Source organism: Brassica napus, chromosome A3, assembly GCF_020379485.1.
Source record: "Brassica napus cultivar Da-Ae chromosome A3, Da-Ae, whole genome shotgun sequence".
Classification (NCBI taxonomy): Eukaryota; Viridiplantae; Streptophyta; class Magnoliopsida; order Brassicales; family Brassicaceae; genus Brassica; species Brassica napus.
Window position 1 is genome coordinate 15,155,402 of NC_063436.1, and position 21,650 is coordinate 15,177,051.

Below are 21,650 nucleotides of genomic sequence, written 5' to 3' on the forward strand. Positions count from 1 at the left end.
GTGCAAACGAGCCCCATGCATACTTAGAAATGGATCTCTCCATTTGCTGGTAAGAATGACAAATGTTTAGAAGAGATCGCGTGCTTTGCCGACGGATTTAAGTTAACGTCCGTTGTTTTGTTTGTGGGCCGATTCCTAGCTGTCCACGTCGACTGTCACGATGACTCGCTGCTCTCCAGGTATCGAATGCTTTTGCACTAGACTAGTTTGGGCTTTATATTATTAGCCCATTTAAGTATCATGGGTCCTAGTTTTTTTGAGTGGTTCTGACAGCGCGTGACTCTTTTTTGTTCCACGTGCGGGGGGACTTCGTGTGTCTGAACTCCGTCGGGAATTAAATGAACTCCTACTTTTGTCTCTACACCAAATATCCTCGTACTTCTTTTGCATTTATAATCCCATGTCTTTTGATATTTTCCAGTTTTCACCCAAATATTATACTAATCACCAACTCATACCCATTTTTCTTTTTAAAACTTAAAACAAAGTGCATACACCCATCCACTACATCTTCAAAAATAAAATATACTAATTTTGGATTCAAAATTTTGACTCGGATTAGTTTTTTCTACAAAAAATGACTATATTTGAACACTAATTTGATATATAAGTTAAAATCTTGAATGATTCTAATACAAAAAAATTCGAGACCAGTTTTTGAAAATCCAATAACAGCCATTTCCTTTTCTCAAAACGTGTTTTAGACTTTTAGTACAAAATCTTGAATATTTCATATATTTCGTTAAACCAATATACCTAGTGTTGTGGGTTAATAGTCGCTCTATACAAAATACAAGGTCCAAATTGTAAATATAAGGAAGAAGTACAGTTATTTCGATAAAAAACAGTGTGCCACTGCCAACGAAACAGTGTGCGCGAGATTTGGGATGACTTGTTCTCTGTGTGCGGGCATGCACGAGCACAGTTGACTCGATCTCGTTCAGTTCAGGAAAAGGTTAAACTATAAAAAATCAATCCGGCGGTGGATCGCCAATTTCTCAGACGGCGAATTGATACTAAAATGGCGGTGGATAATGCGTCGTATCTGATGCAGTTTGTGGACGAAACCTCGTTTTACAATCGCATTGTTCTCAGTCACCTCTTGCCGGCGAGCCTGTGGGAGCATTTACCACATTTTCTCCAGACATGGCTAAGGAACTACCTCGCCGGAAACTTGCTTTACTTCATCTCAGGCTTTCTCTGGTGCTTCTACATTTATTACCTCAAACTCAACGTTTATCTCCCTCAAGGTAACTGTACTTTTATTACCTAACTTAATTGTCTGATTGGTTCTTGTCTTTTTTTTTTTCAATTTTAGGTTGTTCTTTTTTTTTTTTGTCTTTAGATGCGATTCCGACAAGAAAGGCTATGCTTTTGCAAATCCACGTGGCAGTGAAGGCGATGCCTTGTTACACTCTGCTTCCAACCGTCTCTGAGTATATGATCGAAAGTGGTTGGACCAGATGTTACTCTAGTATAGGCGAACTCAGCTGGTTCCTCTACTTTGTTTCTATCGCGACCTATCTTGTTTTAGTTGAGTTTGGTATTTATTGGATGCACAGAGAGCTTCATGACATTAAGCCTCTTTATAAGCATCTCCATGCCACCCATCATATCTACAACAAGCAGAACACTCTTTCTCCCTTTGCCGGTAAAGTATATTTTAATTTCTAGTCATGTAAAAGATTGGTTGCATTCAGCACGTTTTGTTTTTTTTTTTGTTCAGGGCTTGCGTTTCACCCAGTAGATGGGATACTTCAGGCAGTACCGCATGTGATAGCTCTGTTTATAGTGCCAATTCATTTCACAACCCATCTAGGTCTTTTGTTTATGGAAGCGATATGGACAGCGAACATCCATGACTGCATCCACGGTAACATTTGGCCTGTAATGGGTGCAGGGTACCATACCATACACCACACTACTTACAAGCATAACTATGGTCACTATACCATATGGATGGATTGGATGTTTGGCTCTCTTAAGGACCCTCTTTTAGAAGATGTTGACAACAAAGACATCTCCAAGAAAGCAGAGTGAGAATGCCCTTTTGTTTTGTCTTTCTTTTATAACCCTTTTTTCCTTTCTTCTTCATGTGTCTCAATCTTTCCAATTATTTTGTGTCGAACCATTTACTGCACATTTGCTGTCTAAACGTTCTTCTTTCTTGATTAACAAGTCACCAGCATTGTTGACCATCAGAGAAAAGACTATGCAGTGTAGTCCCTGAACTTCATACGTATTTGGAAAAAGACCCTAGAGAACCAATTCTACATTTGCTGCAAGCTAAAATAACGTTAGTTGCAAATCCTTTCAACAGAAGTTCTGTTTATTACAGAACATTTAACCAAACAATGTCTTTTAACTCTGATAGTAATAAGAACATGAGGCTGAATATAAGTTGGGGGTGTAGTCTTGTAAATAGTCTAAATACCATGGCATATATTATATAAAACAATTACACGTGTTTCAAAAAATAAAGATAAACAAATTACACAAAGCTTTGAAGACTTGACATCTAGCGATTTAGACGCAGAATATTATCTCTCTCTCATAAAACGCATTATCAGAGGTTGACTTTCCCACGGCGGATACATGGCGGCAGAGAATGAGTTTCTTACTCAGTTCGTCGACGAGACAACGTTTTACAACCGGATCGTCCTGAGTCACCTCTTGCCGGCGAATCTATGGGAGCCTTTACCACGTTTCCTTCAAACATGGCTCCGGAGCTACCTCACCGGAAACTTATTTTACTTCATCTCCGCCTTCCTCTGGTGCTTCTACATCTATTACCTTAAACGCAATGTTTACATCCCCGAAGGTGACTATTTTAGTTTCCTGCTTTTGTTGTTTTCATTTAAGGTTAAAGTTCCTGGTTTCCAATTTAGATTCGATAGATGTATTTGTTTAACTCTCTTATGTATCTTATGTCCCATCAAAATTCTTGATATGAAATCTTGAAATCTTTTATTCTCATAAATTTTGAGGTAGAGTGTACTCCCTTCATTTCTAAAATAAAGATTTTCTAGATTTATATTTTTGTTCTACAAATATAAAATTTCTAGACTTCCAAGTTATTTTCTAGGTAGAGTGTACTCCTTCTGTTTTGAATACATGATGTTTTACTAATTTTTATGTTGTTCCAAATCAAATTTTATTTTAATTTTTTATGTAAAATTTATTAACAATTAATGTTATATGACCAATGATGGTATATCTTCTACTTTATTTTAGTTTCACGTAAATTGTAATGTATTTGGTTCGGTTTCGGTTCTATATTTGGATAGCTCAGTTATTTTATTTTGAGATTTTGGTTAATTCGGTTAGTTCGATTCAAAATTTGGTTAGTTTTGTCTGAAGCATTAATAATTTGTCTTAGTTCTGTTTTTGTTTTTAATGAATCTACAATTTACTTCAGATTCTATTCCTACAAGAAAGGCAATGATTCAGCAAATACATGTGGCAGTGAAGGGTATGCCTTGGTACACACTTTTCCCAACTGTCTCCGAGTATATGATCGAGCGTGGTTGGACCAAATGTTACTCTACACTTGACCAATTCAACTGGTTCCTCTGTTTTGCTTACATCGTGCTCTACCTCGTTATAGTTGAGTTTGGGATGTATTGGGTTCACAAAGGCCTTCATGACATTAAATTTCTCTATAAGCATCTCCATGCCACCCACCACATGTACAACAAACAAAACACACTCTCTCCATTTGCTGGTAAGTCACACCCTCTAATTTCAAAACACACTCTTTTCCATCCATTTACTTAAAAACGTTTTTGATTTTTTTTCTCAGGGTTCGCGTCCCATCCATTGGACGGGATACTTCAGGCTGCACCACATGTGATAGCTCTGTTCATAGTGCCGGTTCATCTCATAACGCATATGAGTCTTTTGTTTTTGGGAGGGATGTGGACAACGTGCATCCATGATTGCATCCATGGTAATATCTGGCCTATAATGGGTGCAGGGTACCATACCATACACCATACTACATACAAGCATAACTATGGTCAATATACCATTTGTATGGATTGGATGTTCGGCACCCTTGAGGTTCCTTCTGTAGCCGAAGATAACGGCTTAGATCAGAAAGCTAAGTGTGATTAATGTTCAAAGTTCACTTGTGGGTGTCAGTCTCTTTTTTTTTTTGTAGAAAATAGTAAACTATATATACTTTATGGTGAGGTTGCTAAAGATATAACACTATGTAAGATGCATAGTTTGTCTTTTTCAGTTAAGGTAGGAAATCTTTAAAAAAAGATGATGCAGTGTAGTATAGCCCCTAAAGTCTAAATCAGGTAAACGTTCTTCTTTCTTGTTTAACAAGTCACCAGCATTATTGACTATCAGAGAAAAGATGATGCAGTGTAGCCCCTAAAGTTTATACATATTCAGAAGAAGACCCTAGAAAACCAATTCTATGGATATGGAGCTTCGAAGAATTTGTTGTGAATCTGATTCATCTCTTCTGATCAAGGCGCTGCAGACGAATGTCATGATCATGGAAATCTACGGTATCGTGGCGGATATCAATGAACTAATTCTTGCTTTTGATTCTGTTTCTTTTCGTTGGATTTCTAGAGAGAAAAACATGGAAGCTGATCTGTTGGCTAAGAATTGTCTAGCTGATGAACAAGTATTGTATGCTTTAAATGTTACCTAACTCTCTGAATGAGTAATGAATGTTCGTGTTTCAAAAAAAAAAAATACTTGCTGCAATCCACTTTTACAAATAACGTTAGTTGCAAATCCTTTCAACAGAAGTTCTGTTACAGAACTACCAGCAGAACTTCCAGCCAACATAATGGCTTTAACTCCAATAATAAAAACATGGGGCTGAATATAAGTTTGGGATGTTGTCTTGTAAATACTTCTTAATAAATGTTTGAAAGTAACGTATAAAGCAAGGAACATGAGCAGAGATAAACAATTCACAAAGCGTTAAAGTCCCTCCATCTAGCGATTTATACGCAGAGATTCGCTCTCTCTCTCTCTCTCTCTCTCTCTCTCTCTCTCTCTCTCTCTCTCTCTCTCTCTCTCTCTCACACACACACACACACACACACACACACTCATAATACGCATTATCAGAGTTTTAACTTTCCCACGGTGGATACATGGCGGTGGACAATGGGTTTCTTAGTCAGTTCGTCGAGGAGACTACGTTTTACAACCGTATCATCCTGAGTCACCTTTTGCCGGCGAGCCTGTGGGAGCCTTTACCGCATTTTCTCCAAACATGGCTCAGGAACTACCTCGCCGGAAACTTACTTTACTTCATCTCCGGCTTCCTCTGGTGCTTCTACATCTATTACCTTAAGCTCAACGTTTACATCCCCAAAGGTAACTTTACTTTTAATTTTCTGTTTTTCTTGTTTTCATTTATGTGGTCAAATTTTGTAGTTCTTGATGATTTTTGAGCTAAAATGTAGTATATTATAATCACCTTGAAAATGAAAAAAAAAAAAAAAATCCCAACTGGACTGCACTTTTATGTAGTGAAAATTTTCATAAATGCTTAATTCTATTACATTCCTCAAATTATTCACCAGTTAATATGAAAAAAATATAATTGATATTCAAATTTCATTCTATAACATTCCATGCCATTTCAGAAAGAAAAAACATTTCTTTGAGAAATCATTCCAAGTAGAAAATATTGAAATAGATGAAATACTAATTCCATTCCATTATATTTAATAATTATTTAGTTCATCCTTTTTTTTTACTAGTTACCAGTTATTAGAGGGATCATAGTTTTTTATTTCCTTTAATTTGTCTCAGTATTGATTTTTTATTTATTTAATAATCTACCATTTGCTTCAGATTCAATTCCTACAAGAAAGGCGATGATTCTGCAAATACATGTGGCAATGAAGGCTATGCCTTGGTATACACTTCTTCCAACTGTCTCCGAGTATATGATCGAGCGTGGTTGGACCAAATGTTACTCTACACTTGACCATTTCAACTGGTTCCTCTCTTTGGTTTACATCACACTCTATCTTGTTTTGGTTGAGTTTATGATTTATTGGGTTCATAAAGAGCTTCATGACATTAAGTTTCTCTATAAGCATCTCCATGCCACTCATCATATGTACAACAAGCAAAACACACTCTCTCCATTTGCTGGCAAGTCACACTCTCAAGAACTCTCTTTCAAAACACACTCTCTCCATTTACTTAAAATGTTTTTGTTTTGTTTTAGGGCTCGCGTTCCATCCTTTGGACGGGATACTTCAGGCAGTACCGCACGTGATAGCTCTGTTCATAGTGCCAATTCATCTCATAACACATCTGAGTCTTTTGTTTTTAGAAGGGATATGGACAGCGAGCATCCATGATTGCATTCATGGTAACATATGGCCTATAATGGGTGCAGGGTACCACACCATACACCATACTACATACAAGCATAACTATGGTCATTATACCATTTGGATGGATTGGATGTTTGGCACCCTCAAGGTTCCTTTAGCCGAAGATGACAACGAGAAAGCAAAGTGAGATTAATGTTTCAAAATTCACATTCTTTTCCCTTGCATGCATGTGTTGTTCTTCTCGTGAGTCTTAAAAGCTTTGTAATCACTTTGTTGGAATAAGAAACATGACTTGCACTATTTGCTGCAAAGTTTCTGACTTTTCTTTTAATTTTCAATTCTAAAATGTTGTGTATTTAGACTTATATGGTAGGTGAGGCTGCTAAAGATATAAGCTTATGTATGAGGCATAGTTTATCTTTTTTTCAGCCGTTAACAAATTTTATTTCTCCTTGAAAACTATCATATAGTACCATGTTTATATGAAGTTAAGACTACTTCATTCTATACATCTATCTATTAAATAAAAGTTAAATATCAGCTTCCTCAGGAAAACCAAGTATTGGTGTCTAATGGTTAAACGTGCATTGATAAACAATAAACTAAATTTAATCATGGTTTGGATCATTGGATGTGAGCTGATTTCGAATTTTGAACTTATTAGAGGGACAAATAAATTCAAACTTTGATTTAAAAGGAGAAACAAATATTTTACTTTTATTTGATGGGTATACAAAATGTAGTATTAATTCCGCGTGAACATTGTGTTATATCATAGTTCTGAAAGAAATAAATTATTAAAATTTAAGTTAAGGTAAAAGATTTTAAGTTAAGGTAAAAAATCTGTAAGGTAGAAAATTAGAAAACAAATCAATTTTTTTTTTAATTTAAGCTCTAATTGCAACACAAATACAGTATAAAGCTTCTATCTGTATAAAAATGTGTTTCATCATGAGTTGCAACAAGACGCGTGCTGCTCTCTCTCAATCTCTCTGTTTCATCCGCCGTGAAAATAGAAACACACCCCCTTTTTTTTTTTAACTAACCCACGTTTTCTTCCTTACCATCAAAAACAACTCATACGGCGAATCGACCAGACTCAGTTTTTTTTTTAAACTCCTCGTTTTCTGCTTTTTCAGACACGAGATAATCGAACAGAGAGTCAGGTAATTTTCACTCTCTAATTCTGTTTTTTTAAAAAAGATCTATTTTTGTATAAAGTTAGCTCCTTTGACATGGGGTTTAGTATTTGTGTCGACATACAAAACATTTAAGATTGCACACTGCTCCCCACTTGTGTAGATTAGATTAGGTTGTCCCACAGAGTCACTATTACTTTGATTACTCTGATGTTGAATTGGGGTTTCATCTACTCATCACGATGGCTTTTACCTGTCTACTTCCCTCTTTCTTCAATCTTAATTCTTCTCCACCAGCTTTAGCCTTTTTTTCTCTTTATTGCTTGCTACTCTTCAACTAACTTTTTTTTTTTTGGGGACTTTTTTAACTGCTACGTTAATACACGGAGTCTGTTCCTCGTTTTGGTGGTTTTTTCCAGGTTTGTCGGTTCTTCTTGCCAATGGTTTTGGACAAAAAAAAAAGGGTTTTAAATTGGTGGTTTTATAATTTTTTTCAGTGTGTGTTTGGTTAATCTAATTGCCGAGTGTTAATTAAACCTTGTAATTTGCAAAGTAAGTGACTCTTGGTTCCGGATTTGATGAGATCATTATCTACTTAATCATGCTTTTGTTCAGTGCAAGTTTTGGCCTGAAGTTATAAAGGATTCATCTCTCATCTTTTGTCTTGTGGTTGGTTCTGTGTATGGAGTTCTTTGTAGATATAGGTTTCTTATAAACTTTAGTTTCTAGCTTGGACATGGGAATGGTTATTGTATTAGAACAAAAACAATTAGTTATGGCAATGCCAGATTTAGCTTTTACCAAAAGAATGAGCTGTGAATTATAGAATTAGTAAGTCGTTAGAAACGTTGTCCGTGGACAGAATATAGTAAGTGGTTAGGAATGTTTCTTCATTATTTTATTGTGGTAGTTCTCTGTAAAAAACTTTTTGCCCGGACCAGTTTGTGATTATTGAGATTTTAGGCTGTAACAATCCGGGGGACCTGAGATTTCAAGAAACTGCTGATAATTGAGTCTCACCATCTGACATTCAACTCATAGTAACCTTATAGGTAAAGAGGTACCTACCCCTAACTGTATTTGTCTTTGGTTGTTCTTGAGTTCATGTTATTTGATTAATATCATATTTAAATGTCTCCAAGCAGGACATGATGAGAGAGGCGCACCAAAGCACTCACACCGTGAGGTCCCATGGAATGACACTCGCAAGAACTCACATGCATGACTGGATCATACTCGTACTACTTGTTATCCTCGAGTGCATCCTCCTCATAATCCACCCGTTCTACCGCTTTGTCGGTAAAGACATGATGACTGATCTAAGCTACCCTCTAAAGAGCAACACCGTACCTATCTGGTCTGTCCCGGTAAGCAAGCTTCCTCACTAACTCAAAGCTATTAACATTGACTCCATACATTTTTTTCACAACCATAACATATCATTCCTTTCCTTCAGGTCTATGCGATGCTGCTGCCACTGGCGATCTTCATCTTCATCTACTTCCGTAGAAGAGACGTATACGATCTTCACCACGCGGTGCTAGGTCTGTTGTACTCTGTTCTGGTGACGGCTGTGCTTACTGATTCGATAAAGAACGCAGTTGGTAGACCGCGTCCTGACTTCTTCTGGCGTTGTTTTCCTGATGGCAAAGCTGTAAGTATTACTCCTTCCGTTTCAATATAGATGATGTTTGCACAAATATATAGATAATTTAATTTTATCAAAAAACTGTGTAGCTAATTGTATTTTTTGTTATATCTATTTATAATTAAATAAACTATTTAATTATAATTTAGTGAAACTTTTGAATAAAAAATAGTTTTCGTAATATATGTGCATTAAGGTAAAACATCATGAGAGTACTACTACTGTGTGTTTTAGTTCATGTTCTGTCTCTTGAGTTTTGTTTTTTTGCTTCTCAGGTTTATGATGCTCTCGGAGATGTGATATGTCATGGTGATAAAAGTGTTATAAGGGAAGGGCACAAGAGCTTCCCAAGCGGACACACTTCATGTAATAAGACCAAACCTTTCTTGAGCATTATTAATACAGAACACTAGAAAGAAGCAAAAGAGAGTGAATAGTTTTGGCTATTGTAGGGTCTTTCGCGGGACTAGGGTTCTTGTCGCTGTACTTATCAGGGAAGATTCGAGCGTTTGATGGTAAAGGACACGTTGCGAAGCTGTGCATTGTCATACTCCCTTTGCTAGTTGCAGCTCTTGTTGGTATCTCCCGTGTGGATGATTATTGGCATCACTGGCAAGACGTCTTTGCTGGAGGCTTGCTAGGTTTGCTTGTTTTCACTCTCTACTCAAAAAGTTCAAAACTTGTTTCCCCTTAAAACATCACACCATTGTCTACAATGGCAGGTATTGTGGTTTCTACGTTCTGTTATCTTCAATTCTTCCCGCCACCATATCGCACTGAAGGTAAAAAGAGAATTATTGATTCCTTTTGAGAAGATAGTGTTGTGAATTGAACGATAAATATATGGTTTTTTTTGTTGTAGCTTGGGGACCATATGCTTACTTCCTTGTGTTGGAGGCAGCACGAGCTCAAGCTCAAGCAGCAGAGAATGAAATGGCGCAACGACCGCCTCAGGGAGATAACGGTGAAGAGGAAGACGGTGGGTTTATGGGACTACATTTGGTGGATAATCCGAGTATGAGAAGAGAAGAAGCAGATGTAGAAGCTGGTAGAGTGCCGTCTAGAGGCTGAGATTATACAGAATCACTGAAGCTGGTTTGGTTGAAGCTTAGGACACTTTTGTCTTGTTCTATACATTCTTTTGTTTGCTTTTGGTGTTTGGTTTACTGGTTATACCCCGGTTTTTGTTAAAGTTTACTGCTTTTAATTTGTTCAGTTCAGTTTAATCGAACCAAATGTTAAAGCCAAAACGCTTCTATATCCTCGATGTTATAGATAAACGAAGAAAACGCGATTAAAAGATCATGCGTTTTAGTGAATGGGCCTGTGAAATAAGCAACGAAAATGAATGGCATGGATGAAATAAGAGTATTAAATGGGTCAAATATCATTAGGCCCATGGGCCTGTTAATGTCCATAGTTCGATCATCACGCCCTCTTACTCTCGTTTAAACCTTTCACATTTGTCACAGTATCGTAGCTTCGCAGCAGCATAGAAATAATCGAAGAAACCTCCTTCATTCCATCTTCCATTGATTTGAGTTTCTTCGAGAGGAAAGTATAGAGGAAAATGGCTATGTCTATGGATCGGATCGTCGTTTCGCCTTCATCTTACGTCTGCTGTCTCTCTCAAGCTCGGGGATCCAGATCTTCCGTAGTTTCCATGGCTTCCACGATTCGCTCCGCTTCTACGTGAGTTTTTTTTTCCCCTCGCTTCATTGCCTGATCTGGTGATTTAGATTTGAGTGTCCATCGATGATAAATATCTAGATTCGAATGAAATGAAAATAAACTTCTGATCACTATATATGGTTTAGTAAAAGGAAGCTAAACCAACTGATAACCGTTAATCTAAACCGGAGTATACTATCAGCTAATAATGATTGTTTTGTAGTGTATTCATCTGAAACTCTATTTGGCTTAATTACAGAGAGGTTACTAACGGAAGGAAACTCTACATCCCTCCACGAGAGGTACACGTCCAAGTGAAACACTCTATGCCACCACAGAAGCTGGAGATCTTCAAGTCCTTAGAAGGATGGGCCGACGAAACCCTCTTGACTTACTTAAAGCCCGTTGAGAAGTCCTGGCAGCCGACACAGTGGCGGAGGCAGAGAATAATATTGTTAGGGGCATCTACACTAAACTAAAATATTTACAGTGGGGGCATATGGATTGGGATTAATAATTTACACTAATTTCTTAAATTTTGTTGGGTTCAATGGCCCCCACCTTGTTCTATGTGGCTCCGCCACTGAGCCGACAGACTTTCTCCCGGAAGCTGAGTCTGAAGGGTTCTACGACCAAGTCAAGGAGCTAAGAGAAAGGTGCAAGGAGCTTCCAGATGAGTATTTCGTGGTGCTTGTTGGTGATATGATCACTGAAGAAGCGCTTCCGACTTACCAGACCATGTTGAACACCTTGGACGGTGTTAGGGATGAGACGGGAGCGAGTCCTACTCCTTGGGCGGTGTGGACTAGGGCGTGGACTGCTGAAGAGAATAGGCATGGGGATTTGCTTAATAAGTATCTTTATTTGTCTGGGAGAGTTGACATGAGGCAGATTGAGAAGACTATTCAGTACCTTATTGGCTCTGGAATGGTAAGTTCTTATGTTTCAAGTTCTGAATTGATTTGCTTGATTGATTTGTATTATGTTTTGTAGGATCCGAAAACTGAGAACAACCCTTACTTGGGTTTCATCTACACTTCCTTCCAAGAGAGAGCCACCTTCATCTCCCATGGAAACACTGCCAGGCTGGCGAAAGATCGTGGAGACTTGAAACTTGCGCAGATATGCGGGACCATTGCTGCTGATGAGAAGCGCCACGAGACTGCTTACACCAAGATTGTGGAGAAGCTCTTTGAAATTGACGCTGATGGCACGATCTTGGGATTGGCTGATATGATGAAGAAAAAGATCTCAATGCCTGCGCATTTAATGTACGATGGCCAAGATGATAACCTGTTTGAGCACTTCTCGACCGTTGCTCAGAGGCTAGGTGTATACACTGCCAAGGACTATGCTGATATTCTGGAGTTTCTTGTTGAGCGGTGGAACGTTGAGACTTTGTCAGGCCTTTCTAGTGAAGGACACAGGGCCCAGGTAAATTGCCACCGTTAATATTTTCTGGACTGCTTGGTTTGCTTTGTGTATTTGATCAGGACCTGAACTTGAACTCTGACTCTGTCAATGCCCTTGACAGGACTTTGTATGCGGATTACCTGCAAGAATCCGCAGGATTGAAGAGAGAGCACAAGGAAGAGCCAAAGAAGCAGCCAAAAACGTACCATTCAGCTGGATCTTTGGTCGAGAGATTAGGGCTTGAGCAAACAGTTCTCTTTCAAATTATCCCCAGAGTAAGCCATAAATTTCTTCACCTATGAGGAACCAGTTTTAAGACCACGAAAGTTCATTTGAATATGTTTTGTTTTCCACGGAACATTGTAGATAAAGGTTTGTGGTTAGGTTATGTTTCTTGTTTGAATTAGTCAATGACCGTAAAAGCTGTTTTGAGTGTTTGTAGTGACAGTGTCTCGTTACCAAAGCACAAAACTTAAGAGTTTGCTCTTTATATTTGGTTCTCTTTTCGTTGTATCAGTACCGAATAATGTTCTCTCTCATAAATAAAGAAAGGTTTGTAAACTCAATGATTTTCTCTCTTGCAGTTAATAACTAAACCAAGCCTTGACAGTTTTATTACCACACCAAATATAAAACTTAAGAGAACGTTTTTAATACATTTGAAACAGAGTAAAGTCTAGAATGATACCAGAACTGCAAACAAACAAAGCAATGTGCTTCTTCTTCTTATGTTACCGTCACATTGTAAAAAGAAGAAAGACTTGATTCAAAATTTTGTTTTTTTTGGCTCAACTTTAACTTTCATTCCATCATTTCGTGATAACGAGATTACAATCTTACAAAATTTTCATCATACTTACAATATCAGGATTTAGTATCACCCATGAACACTTAGAATTATCCTATATTATCTGAATCAATCCGATATTTGCATTTTTCACAACTACTAGAACAAGATTCAAAATCTTTGTTTTGCTTTTAAAACATAAGATTTCTTTTTATAGAAATTTGGTTAATTTGAAGTTAGAAAGAAAAAACTATTTGTTTTGCAATACTAGTGCTCCACTTTTATATTCCTTCCAACTATATCCTCAAAATGTATAAAAATAGACATTGAGCGAGAGAGAGAGAAAAGGGTTTTTGGGGTTTAGAATCAGAAACTGCAGCTGAAGATAGTCGCTGTGAGAGAAAGAAGCAATGTGGAGATCCGTCTTATGTCGATCGCAAAATGCCTCTCGTTGTCTCGCCTTTACTCGAATCTCGACGAAGAAGACACATGCTCCTTCGCTAACACCCCTTCCCAGATTCTCATCCTCCGAAAATGCTTCCCCCCGAAACCTCAGGCTCTTCTCCTCGACCCCTACTGAAGAGAAGAACCCATTTTCATCAGCCTCAGAGCTCGCCCACAAAGAATCAAATCCTTCCCATTCTGGGTTCTCCGAAAGTCATGATTTTTATGTAAATGGTGCTGAGATCGCTACAATTGAAGCTTCTGAAGGTGGATCCGTTGCAGAAGCCGAGGAAGCTCAATCTGAGGAAGTGACTCAATTTGACGAGGAAAAGTTTGAATCTTTGCTATCTCTGTTACGAAGTGAAGAGGAGTCTTTGGAGTTTAGTCTGAAGACGCTCGACGTCGATCTAAACTCAGACCTTGTCGTCAAAGTGTTTGAGTCCTCTCCAGGAATCTCAGGTAAGAACTTGATTAAGTTTCTGAAGTGGGCAATTAAGAAAGGTGACATCACTGTCACCACATCGCTTGTGGAATCTCTCCTTGTTGCAATATCTGTCGAGGGACGTAGATTGAACGCTTATGCTTTGTGGGATTTGGTTAAAGAGATTGGTGAGAATGAGAGTGTTTTGAATCTGGAGATAATGAATGAGTTGATAGCACTGTTTGGTAAGCTCGGCAAGTCCAAAGCTGCTTTTGATGTGTTTAGTAAAACAGAAGAGTTTGGGTTTACTCCGAATGAGAAAACTTATTACGTGACGTTGGAGGCGCTTTATAAGCGGTCGTTTATGGAGTGGGCAGGGGCTGTGTGCGAGAAGATGCTCAAGAGTGGTGTGTTACCCGAGGGAGGAGACCAGGTTGGTAACATCATCACTTGGTTTTGTAAGGAAGGGAAAGCTGAAGAGGCTTATTCGGTTTACGAACTGGCAAAGGCGAAAGAGAAGTTGCTGCCTCCTAGTTCTGTTGCTACTCTGATAAGTGCGCTCTGCAAGAACGATGGGACTGTTGCGTTTGCTCAGGAGATGTTGGGAGATTTGTCAGGAGAAGCTAGGAGACAGGGGATCAAACCGTTTTCCGATGTGATACATAGCTTATGCAGGATGAAGAATGTTAAAGACGCTAAACTTTTGCTATTGGATATGATCTCGAAAGGGCCTGCTCCTGGGAATGCGGTTTTCAATTTGGTTGTGCACGCTTGTTCGAGAAGTGGAGATCTTGATGAAGCCAAAGAGGTTTTGAGGTTGATGGAGAGTAGAGGTTTGAAACCAGACGTGTACACATACACTGTTATCATCAGCGGTTATGCTAAAGGAGGGATGATGAAAGAAGCCCAAGAGATGCTAACAGAAGCGAAAAAGAAACATAAGAAGCTTAGTACCGTGACGTATCACACACTCATCCGAGGGTACTGCAAGATTGAAGAGTATGATGAAGCTTTGAACCTTTTGAATGAAATGGAGAGTTTTGGAGTGAAGCCTAGTGCTGATGAGTATAGTAAGCTGATTCAATCGTTCTGCCTCAAAGCATTGGATTGGGAAAAGGCACAGATGTTGTTTGAGGAGATGAAGCAGAAGGGCTTGCACCTCAATGCCATTACTCAGGGGCTAATAACAGCAGTTAAAGAGATGCAATCTGAAGATGTTAATCTACTTGCTGCAGCATAGAACTCAATTCCTTTATTTTGCATTTGTTCTATCAATCTGGAATAGCTTTTGAATGTTATTTTTGTTGGTTTGAAACCCCAAAGGTTTTGTATCCATAAACTGGTGAAAACGTAATCAATAATACATCATTTTTATTCAAAAAATTTAGGAAATTCTGATGACTACTTTGTTCTTCTTGCCTGAAGAGAGAACCAGACCTTTCCCTTCAACAATGTCTCCCTCTTCAACTCTCTTATTCTCATCATCAACTCTCTCATTGTTCATATAAACTCCACCTTGCTTCAACATCCTCCTAGCTGCAGACTTGCTCTCAAACAACCCTGCAGAAACAGACACATCCACAATCGAAACACCAGCGACTCTATCAACAGGCAGTGAGCAAGTCGGTATATCCTCTGCGATTCTCTCAATCAAGTTCCAATCAAGCTTTGTCTCAGCTCCTGGTCTTAAAGCCTCTGTTGCTTTCATTGCTTCCTTCAAACCCTCTTCACCATGTACAAATCTGGTTACTTCTTCAGCGAGCTTCATCTGCACGGTGTTAGGGACATACCCAGGCTTCCTCATCTCATCTTCCAACGTCTTGATCTCATCCAAACTCAGAAAGGTTAGAGTCTTCAAGAAGCGTATCACATCAACGTCTGGAACTGAGAAGAAGTACTGATAGAACTTATAAGGCGACAACATTGAAGGAGATAGCCAGATGGCTCCATCTTCTGATTTTCCAAATTTAGTCCCATCGTTTTTCAGTAGGAGAGGGAACGTTAGCCCGTAGGCAGCTTCTTCGGTTTGGAGTATCTTACGGATCAAATCAGTTCCAGCTGTTATGTTTCCCCATTGATCACTCCCACCTATCTGAACATTAACCCCTTCCTTGTCCAACAAGTGAACAAAGTCATATCCTTGCAGTAACTGATAACTGAACTCCGTGTAGCTCATACCTTGCTCTGACTCTAACCTTTTCTTCACACTCTCCTTTGCCATCATTGGTCCAACTCTAGCAAACCGACCGACGTTTTTCAGAAAGTCTAGCATCGTCATATCTTTCCACCAGTCATAGTTATTGAAAATCACATAAGAGCTAGCATTGCCACCAAGAATCTTGACGAGGATGTTTTTAATCCCGGTTATGTTTTTCTCCAATGTAAGGGCGTCAAGCTCAGGTCTCTCTAGGCTTTTGCCAGACGGGTCACCAACGCGTCCAGTGGCACCACCGATCAAACCAACGGCTTGGTGTCCACATCTTTGAAACCAAGAAAGGACAATGATACCAAGGAGGTTACCCAAGTGTAAACTCTCAGCAGTTGGATCAAACCCGCAGTAGACTTTTAGAGGAGCTACGTTGGGATCAGAACAAGCAGACCTGAGATTCTCGCTTGTTATTGACTCCAGGAGTCCTCTTTCTTCGAGTATAGTAACTACATTTGGGCGTGAAGCAGCTGTCTCAAGAGAGGAAGTAGAACACTTAACAGAGGAGAAGAGAGGAGCTGTAGAAGTGGAGAAAAGCTGATGAACTTGGACCCTTTTGAAGAAAGTGGAGGGGGAGGATGATTCAAGCATAGAAACCACACGCAAGCGAGGTAACAAGGTTCTGGAACAAAAAGGGAAGATAGTCCTTGAAGCAAGGGTCACTCCTGTTGCATATGCCATAAGTTTACTATATTGCCGTGACCTTTCTTCAGTAGAGAAGCTGGTAGAACTAAATAGAAGAAAAAAAAAATCAGCTGAAATGTTAAACAAACCAATTCAATTAAAAGCCTAATTAAAGGAAAAAAACTGATTTCCAAATCCAAAATTCTCAGGCAGGCAGGCAATTTAACAAACACCTTATGTGCATTGACAATAAACCCAGGAACAGATAGTTCAATCTCCAAAAAAATTGTAAATTTTCAGAGGAATTATTGCATCTAAGACCTTAATGCATTTCAAGAACTTCAAGCAAAGACTAGAGAACACAACTAAAAATGGATAAAAGAATCAAACTTTGAGCGTGAAAGAAGTGAAAGAGCTTACTGGGAAAATGGACTTCGTTTTCGACCTTTTTGCTTTGCCACACAGACCAAAATGCTTCAGATTATTTGAGATTTACATGGCAAACCGGAAAAGTCTCCGGTTTAAACTTCAGACATAGAAAACCGGAAATTTAAAATCTTATTAAAATAACTAGGTGAAGAAACCGTGGGGAGAAAATATATATCTTTTGATTTTCCAAGATCATTGAAATGTATAATATAAGTAAATATAAAATAACCACAAACTGTATCAATAAAAAAACATTCAAAATGAAAAAAAAAACTGATAATTACATATATTATATATGTTTTTACTGAAAATAATTGTCGAATACTTTATTAGTGACAATATTTTTATAGTAAAAATATTTTCTTAACTAACAAAATTTTCACTCAGGACATTGCCTTCGACCTCATTGTCACTGTTATTTTCATGTATACTATATTTAATATCATAATTATCTTTAAAAATAGAAGTATCATTTTATGTATTCAGAATAATTTATAATATATTCAACTAATTTGATTGATAACTTATTTAGAATCTTTGAAACATCTTTGTTAACATTAATAAAGGGACGATGAATGTGACTTATGTTGATATGAATTTTCTCATTTATAATATTTTCTTGAATTTTTATGCATAGTTTTTATAAAACACCAACACTTATTAAATCAAATTAACAGTCATTAAATAAAATAAATGATAAATTATATGATTTACCTTTTTGAAATCATGATAACTTTTGTTGGATCAATAAATATTATTTTGAAGTCGAGGTGGTATTGAAATATAAATACTCAAGAATTGTATCATTCCTCAATCCAATTTTCAAAACTAAGATACAAAAATATTAAATAAAGATCTCATGTTTATACGTGTTTTTTCAAAGATATTTGAAAATCGTTTAACAATGAATCTCTACATTTTTAGTCCTTTGTGATTGTTGTAATTTTCTGATTGTGAGTTATATGGATCAGTAAATGTTTCAATGGTTGTAAAGGTTAACACCAAAAATTTCAATGGTTTATCATCAAATACTACAATCACTAACAGCTGTAAAGATTCATCACCAAAGATTGCATTGGTTCACTAAAAATTATATTCATCAACTGTTGCAATAATTTCTTTAAACATTTTAATATTACAGATACAACTTTTAAGATGAAAAGACACATTCTTATACATTTGTGATGCTACAAAACAATCGCATTGCTCTTACAGGATTCTTCATGAAGCTTGGCAATTGAAGTTATGTGGTTTATTTATCTTAAGTACTTAAAGCTCTTGTTTAGCCAGCAAATTGGCAGTTTATAATGCTAATGGAGCTGTAAAAGCTCTGAACTATTGTAGGGTTCTTCAAGTTTAATTAATGGAGAACATGTTTGCACAAAAAAAAAAAATCCTCTTGTCAATTAATTTGATCGTTAGAGATCAATGTAGAAACGTGAGAAAAAAAAAAGACACAATCTCTCCTGGATTTTATTTGATTATATCTCTTTCTTCACTTCAAACTCTTCTTCTTTTTTCACTTTCCAGGCACAAATCTTGGCAAGTTCAAAAGTGTATTAACTCTTGCAACACCTTCTAGTGCAGAATACTCTGTTCCATGCTCTGTATCCATATTATCCTCTTCTTCTTTTATCAGCCTTTCAGCTTCACTTTCATCAAGAGCAATCTCTTTACTCGTCCTGACACTACTCGAACGGCCTAGACCGCTTAGTCCTGATTCATCATCATTCTCAGACGCGGTTTCTAGTTCCTCATCTGCCAGTTTGGAGATGGAAGAAACTGTAGTAGATATGGCGTTTGTGTTGTTATGTAGATACAAGCAAACCGCAGCACAGTCATCGACTTTGGAGGTCGGGTATTTATATCTCCAAGCTCTAACCGCAGACTCAACTACAGCTCTTGCCGCAGAGGAACGAGATGGTGCTGCAGCTACAATCCCCACTACCTCTTCGTTTGAGAGTACATCCCATATCTATCACACGTAACATAACATTAGACATATGAACAACAACAAAAAATAAGAAAATATTTATTACTTTGATAATGATTACAAGATGCACAAACATAACCATTAGACATGTGAACAAAAAAAAATGCACAGAGAGAATAAAATGTGTCAAGATTACCCCATCTGAAGCCAACACTATAAACTCATCTTTTTGGGTTAATCTACGGAATGATACATCAGGGACGGAGATTAGACCGAAGTTTTTCAGACAAAAGTCTCCGAAAGCACGTGCCATGGCAAGTCCAGGTGAGTCACAGTTTGGCAGCCAAACTCTACAAACTTCAGGTTCATCTTTGAGAGCAAACACACGTCCACGGCACTTTTTTATTCTCTCTTCCTCAGCTGCCAAAACCAATCAACGGAAATTAAATAAAAGGATCCATCATATGCATCCATGATAAGGACTTATTATATCATTCAAACCTGGAAGATTTGGCTTGAGATCCACGGTTAGTTGAACAGCAACAAGACCATTTTCACCGTCTCTTGTCCCCATCACAGCTCTAGAGTCCCCAACGTTTCCAACAACGAGATACTCACCCTACGATAGAGCATAGGATATATAATGAAGACCCCCTAAGCACTTTAAACACAACAAGCCGAGACAATACCTGTTTGATCAAAGTCACAGCCGTTGTCCCACTACAGAAACAGTCAACGCTGCCATTGAATATAAGTTCTCTGTCCACAACTTTATAAGCCTTGAGAAACGCCTCTTTTAGAGTTTGAAACAATTCAGAATGTGACTCTTCCATGTTCTCCTCCTCCATGTCAGTAGATGGCTTAGGTTCTTCCTCAGCAGATACAAAAGAAACCGCAGCAGCGTCTTCAGAGTTGTTGTCACTATTAACGGTGGTGATGGGCTTTGGAGAAGCTTCAACTGGTACTTTAGGTTCCCAATAAGCACTTAATTTGAGAGGGAGATTATCTCTGACACTCTTTGCAACCATATGACCATATGGACCATGCCCATCAAAGACTCCACAGAAGATTGTATCTTTCCTTGAACCAAAGTTCTGCACACAGAAACTATAATCAATCAGAATTATTCTCCTAGATCAGTATAAAAAACCTGCTGATTCTAAGCATAGCAGAATCTAAACTAAAAGGTGAACAATTTGATGTAAGAATCGATGTTATTCTAAATCATTTATTGGTTGCAGTGGGGGAAACAACAGAACAACACATAAGAACCAAAACAAAGACTTAATGGTTTATAACTAACCTCCCAAACAACCATGGCATCTTGATTAGGCCCTTTCTTGCCTTGTTGAGTGAAGATACAAGCAACCTCACTTGAACCATTCAAGAACATCCGACCCGGAACCGTAGACAACGGATCATCATCATCTCTCATGCGATTAAAGGAGGAGTTCCTGGAACCAAGTCTCTTCTTAGAGTTTTTTCTTTTCTTCACACCAAAGCCAGGAGAGCAAGGAGAGCCCGGTGTAGTAGGACTCATGCTCTCTGCAGATAAACAGGACCCCATTCTCAGGGCCCTGATTATATTAATAAGGCACTCCAGACCAACTATTGTAAAGTCACACACACAGTCCTCCAGCGAGTAAAGATTGAAAGCTTTAGACCCCAATGATCACCACAAAGAGCGAATGAATACTACAAGAACAAACATATACACCTCCTACTTTAGTTCCAGCTACTTTTATGCAAGAATACTAATGATGAATATAGTTCTTCTTACAAATTAAAAAAACTCCAAAAAGGAAGAGAGATCAACGTATATATTTTTTTTCCTATTGGCACCAAACACACACACTCACAAAAGGTTTGAATAGATGTTTGTTTATTTATAACATGAGAATGCATCAAACAGTGATTGAGAAAGAGACTACAAACACGAGAAACATCAAAACCCTTTCTCTATCTCTCACTCTGTTTTCTTCTTTGTCTGCAACCAATGAAAAGAAGAAAATGACTGAAAAAAAATTAACACCTAAAATAAGCAAAAAAAAATTTAATGGAATTCGAGCTGAAAAGACACTCACCAGGAGAGGACAGATCAATCAAAACGTAGGAGGATCTCAGAATCAGATTCAACCGGGTAAAAGTTAAAACGAGAAACAGAAAAATAAGTAACTGAGAGAAAGAAACGCAACCAACAACTACAAACCCGTTCTTTCTTCTTCTTCTTCTTCTGCTCTCTCTCTACTTTCTTCGTAAAGAGAGAGAAGAGACAGAGAAACAACAATGGAGACAGAGACTTTTGTTTCTGATGATGAATTTTATTTTGTTTTCGGCTATTTTTTTTTAAAATATAAATGGTTTTTATTAATATTGTTTTTTTCAGGCTGGTACAAAATTAACATGGGGGTTGGATGATACGTTTTCTTCTTACACAATAATAGTTTTCTGACATCCACCAAAATAAGATTTATTATAATAATTGTTGTCAAATTTAATAAAAATCCTTACAAAACGAGAAATAATGTTTCCTTTTATATTTAAAAGTTTATTATGTTTATTTGATTTGCTGTATAATAAATAATAATGTATGTTGTGAAAAAAAA

At 37.7% G+C, this 21,650-nt stretch overlaps 8 protein-coding genes across 25 annotated transcripts; 6 read left to right on the forward strand and 2 right to left on the reverse strand.

Annotated features, from left to right (window-relative positions):
* The first annotated feature begins 709 nt into the window (after window positions 1-709).
* Window positions 710-2,168, forward strand: LOC106438943 (delta(7)-sterol-C5(6)-desaturase 1-like). Its single transcript, XM_013880248.3, has 3 exons — window positions 710-1,250; window positions 1,346-1,651; window positions 1,727-2,168. The coding sequence occupies exons 1-3, from the start codon at window positions 1,022-1,024 to the stop codon at window positions 2,038-2,040; spliced, it is 849 nt and encodes a 282-aa protein (XP_013735702.2). The 5' UTR covers window positions 710-1,021; the 3' UTR covers window positions 2,041-2,168.
* Window positions 2,169-2,436: 268 nt separating this feature from the next.
* Window positions 2,437-4,226, forward strand: LOC106438944 (putative Delta(7)-sterol-C5(6)-desaturase 2). The gene is made up of 3 exons (XM_013880249.3): window positions 2,437-2,821; window positions 3,419-3,724; window positions 3,803-4,226. Exons 1-3 carry the CDS (start codon window positions 2,596-2,598, stop codon window positions 4,114-4,116), a joined length of 846 nt encoding a protein of 281 aa, XP_013735703.2. The 5' UTR covers window positions 2,437-2,595; the 3' UTR covers window positions 4,117-4,226.
* Window positions 4,227-5,026: 800 nt separating this feature from the next.
* Window positions 5,027-6,640, forward strand: LOC106443864 (putative Delta(7)-sterol-C5(6)-desaturase 2). The gene is made up of 3 exons (XM_013885416.3): window positions 5,027-5,352; window positions 5,836-6,141; window positions 6,218-6,640. The coding sequence occupies exons 1-3, from the start codon at window positions 5,127-5,129 to the stop codon at window positions 6,514-6,516; spliced, it is 831 nt and encodes a 276-aa protein (XP_013740870.2). The 5' UTR covers window positions 5,027-5,126; the 3' UTR covers window positions 6,517-6,640.
* A 644-nt stretch (window positions 6,641-7,284) lies between these two features.
* On the forward strand, window positions 7,285-10,366 carry LOC106438945 (putative lipid phosphate phosphatase 3, chloroplastic). Of its 12 annotated transcripts, none has more exons than XM_022716244.2 (8): window positions 7,285-7,495; window positions 8,432-8,528; window positions 8,611-8,835; window positions 8,925-9,122; window positions 9,392-9,482; window positions 9,569-9,757; window positions 9,839-9,898; window positions 9,979-10,366. In XM_022716244.2, exons 3-8 carry the CDS (start codon window positions 8,617-8,619, stop codon window positions 10,185-10,187), a joined length of 966 nt encoding a protein of 321 aa, XP_022571965.2. In that variant the 5' UTR covers window positions 7,285-7,495; window positions 8,432-8,528; window positions 8,611-8,616; the 3' UTR covers window positions 10,188-10,366. The 12 variants fall into 12 exon arrangements, with proteins under 12 accessions (XP_022571965.2, XP_022571963.2, XP_013735709.2 ...); XM_022716242.2 differs by having other exon boundaries at window positions 7,286-7,495; window positions 8,614-8,835; XM_013880255.3 differs by having other exon boundaries at window positions 7,286-7,495; window positions 8,432-8,520; window positions 8,614-8,835.
* A 188-nt stretch (window positions 10,367-10,554) lies between these two features.
* Window positions 10,555-12,761, forward strand: LOC125575175 (stearoyl-[acyl-carrier-protein] 9-desaturase 5, chloroplastic-like). Its single transcript, XM_048776214.1, has 5 exons — window positions 10,555-10,808; window positions 11,047-11,207; window positions 11,374-11,717; window positions 11,781-12,221; window positions 12,322-12,761. Exons 1-5 carry the CDS (start codon window positions 10,687-10,689, stop codon window positions 12,442-12,444), a joined length of 1,191 nt encoding a protein of 396 aa, XP_048632171.1. The 5' UTR covers window positions 10,555-10,686; the 3' UTR covers window positions 12,445-12,761.
* A 526-nt stretch (window positions 12,762-13,287) lies between these two features.
* LOC106438947 (pentatricopeptide repeat-containing protein At3g02650, mitochondrial) lies at window positions 13,288-15,167 on the forward strand. The gene has a single exon (XM_013880266.3). It carries the CDS (start codon window positions 13,398-13,400, stop codon window positions 15,090-15,092), a length of 1,695 nt encoding a protein of 564 aa, XP_013735720.2. The 5' UTR covers window positions 13,288-13,397; the 3' UTR covers window positions 15,093-15,167.
* On the reverse strand, window positions 15,115-17,261 carry LOC106438948 (tyrosine--tRNA ligase, chloroplastic/mitochondrial). Of its 3 annotated transcripts, none has more exons than XM_013880268.3 (2): window positions 17,103-17,261; window positions 15,115-16,788 (listed from the first exon to the last, which is right to left on the reverse strand). In XM_013880268.3, the coding sequence occupies exon 2, from the start codon at window positions 16,737-16,739 to the stop codon at window positions 15,237-15,239; it is 1,503 nt and encodes a 500-aa protein (XP_013735722.2). In that variant the 5' UTR covers window positions 16,740-16,788; window positions 17,103-17,261; the 3' UTR covers window positions 15,115-15,236. The 3 variants fall into 3 exon arrangements, with proteins under 3 accessions (XP_013735722.2, XP_013735723.2, XP_013735721.2); XM_013880269.3 differs by lacking the exon at window positions 17,103-17,261 and adding an exon at window positions 17,004-17,089; XM_013880267.3 differs by lacking the exon at window positions 17,103-17,261 and adding an exon at window positions 16,916-17,089.
* A 1,194-nt stretch (window positions 17,262-18,455) lies between these two features.
* LOC125606967 (probable protein phosphatase 2C 33) lies at window positions 18,456-21,377 on the reverse strand. Of its 5 annotated transcripts, XM_048776225.1 has the most exons (8): window positions 21,129-21,351; window positions 20,980-21,031; window positions 20,825-20,876; window positions 20,348-20,739; window positions 19,734-20,138; window positions 19,546-19,663; window positions 19,241-19,464; window positions 18,456-19,086 (listed from the first exon to the last, which is right to left on the reverse strand). In XM_048776225.1, the coding sequence occupies exons 4-8, from the start codon at window positions 20,609-20,611 to the stop codon at window positions 18,631-18,633; spliced, it is 1,467 nt and encodes a 488-aa protein (XP_048632182.1). In that variant the 5' UTR covers window positions 20,612-20,739; window positions 20,825-20,876; window positions 20,980-21,031; window positions 21,129-21,351; the 3' UTR covers window positions 18,456-18,630. The 5 variants fall into 5 exon arrangements, with proteins under 5 accessions (XP_048632182.1, XP_048632179.1, XP_048632181.1 ...); XM_048776222.1 differs by having other exon boundaries at window positions 20,825-21,031; window positions 21,129-21,377; XM_048776224.1 differs by lacking the exon at window positions 20,825-20,876.
* Between the last annotated feature and the right edge of the window lie 273 nt (window positions 21,378-21,650).

What these genes read in the sequence shown, in the direction of transcription:
- LOC106438943 (XM_013880248.3), top strand. Translation starts at nt 1,022, where the DNA reads ATGGCGGTGGATAATGCGTCGTATCTGATGCAGTTTGTGGACGAAACC. An exon ending in CAACGTTTATCTCCCTCAAG is followed by an intron (nt 1,251 to 1,345) that starts GTAACTGTACTT and finishes TTTTGTCTTTAG; the next exon opens with ATGCGATTCCGACAAGAAAG. An exon ending in CACTCTTTCTCCCTTTGCCG is followed by an intron (nt 1,652 to 1,726) that starts GTAAAGTATATT and finishes TTTTTTGTTCAG; the next exon opens with GGCTTGCGTTTCACCCAGTA.
- LOC106438944 (XM_013880249.3), top strand. Translation starts at nt 2,596, where the DNA reads ATGGCGGCAGAGAATGAGTTTCTTACTCAGTTCGTCGACGAGACAACG. An exon ending in CAATGTTTACATCCCCGAAG is followed by an intron (nt 2,822 to 3,418) that starts GTGACTATTTTA and finishes AATTTACTTCAG; the next exon opens with ATTCTATTCCTACAAGAAAG. An exon ending in CACACTCTCTCCATTTGCTG is followed by an intron (nt 3,725 to 3,802) that starts GTAAGTCACACC and finishes TTTTTTTCTCAG; the next exon opens with GGTTCGCGTCCCATCCATTG.
- LOC106443864 (XM_013885416.3), top strand. Translation starts at nt 5,127, where the DNA reads ATGGCGGTGGACAATGGGTTTCTTAGTCAGTTCGTCGAGGAGACTACG. An exon ending in CAACGTTTACATCCCCAAAG is followed by an intron (nt 5,353 to 5,835) that starts GTAACTTTACTT and finishes CATTTGCTTCAG; the next exon opens with ATTCAATTCCTACAAGAAAG. An exon ending in CACACTCTCTCCATTTGCTG is followed by an intron (nt 6,142 to 6,217) that starts GCAAGTCACACT and finishes GTTTTGTTTTAG; the next exon opens with GGCTCGCGTTCCATCCTTTG.
- LOC106438945 (XM_022716244.2), top strand. Translation starts at nt 8,617, where the DNA reads ATGATGAGAGAGGCGCACCAAAGCACTCACACCGTGAGGTCCCATGGA. An exon ending in CTTTGCTGGAGGCTTGCTAG is followed by an intron (nt 9,758 to 9,838) that starts GTTTGCTTGTTT and finishes CTACAATGGCAG; the next exon opens with GTATTGTGGTTTCTACGTTC. An exon ending in GCCACCATATCGCACTGAAG is followed by an intron (nt 9,899 to 9,978) that starts GTAAAAAGAGAA and finishes TTTTTGTTGTAG; the next exon opens with CTTGGGGACCATATGCTTAC.
- LOC125575175 (XM_048776214.1), top strand. Translation starts at nt 10,687, where the DNA reads ATGGCTATGTCTATGGATCGGATCGTCGTTTCGCCTTCATCTTACGTC. An exon ending in GCCCGTTGAGAAGTCCTGGC is followed by an intron (nt 11,208 to 11,373) that starts AGCCGACACAGT and finishes GCTCCGCCACTG; the next exon opens with AGCCGACAGACTTTCTCCCG. An exon ending in GTGAAGGACACAGGGCCCAG is followed by an intron (nt 12,222 to 12,321) that starts GTAAATTGCCAC and finishes TGCCCTTGACAG; the next exon opens with GACTTTGTATGCGGATTACC.
- LOC106438947 (XM_013880266.3), top strand. Translation starts at nt 13,398, where the DNA reads ATGTGGAGATCCGTCTTATGTCGATCGCAAAATGCCTCTCGTTGTCTC.
- LOC125606967 (XM_048776222.1), bottom strand. Translation starts at nt 20,611, where the DNA reads ATGGGGTCCTGTTTATCTGCAGAGAGCATGAGTCCTACTACACCGGGC. An exon ending in ATGCCATGGTTGTTTGGGAG is followed by an intron (nt 20,139 to 20,347) that starts GTTAGTTATAAA and finishes TTCTGTGTGCAG; the next exon opens with AACTTTGGTTCAAGGAAAGA. An exon ending in CTGTGACTTTGATCAAACAG is followed by an intron (nt 19,664 to 19,733) that starts GTATTGTCTCGG and finishes GCTCTATCGTAG; the next exon opens with GGTGAGTATCTCGTTGTTGG.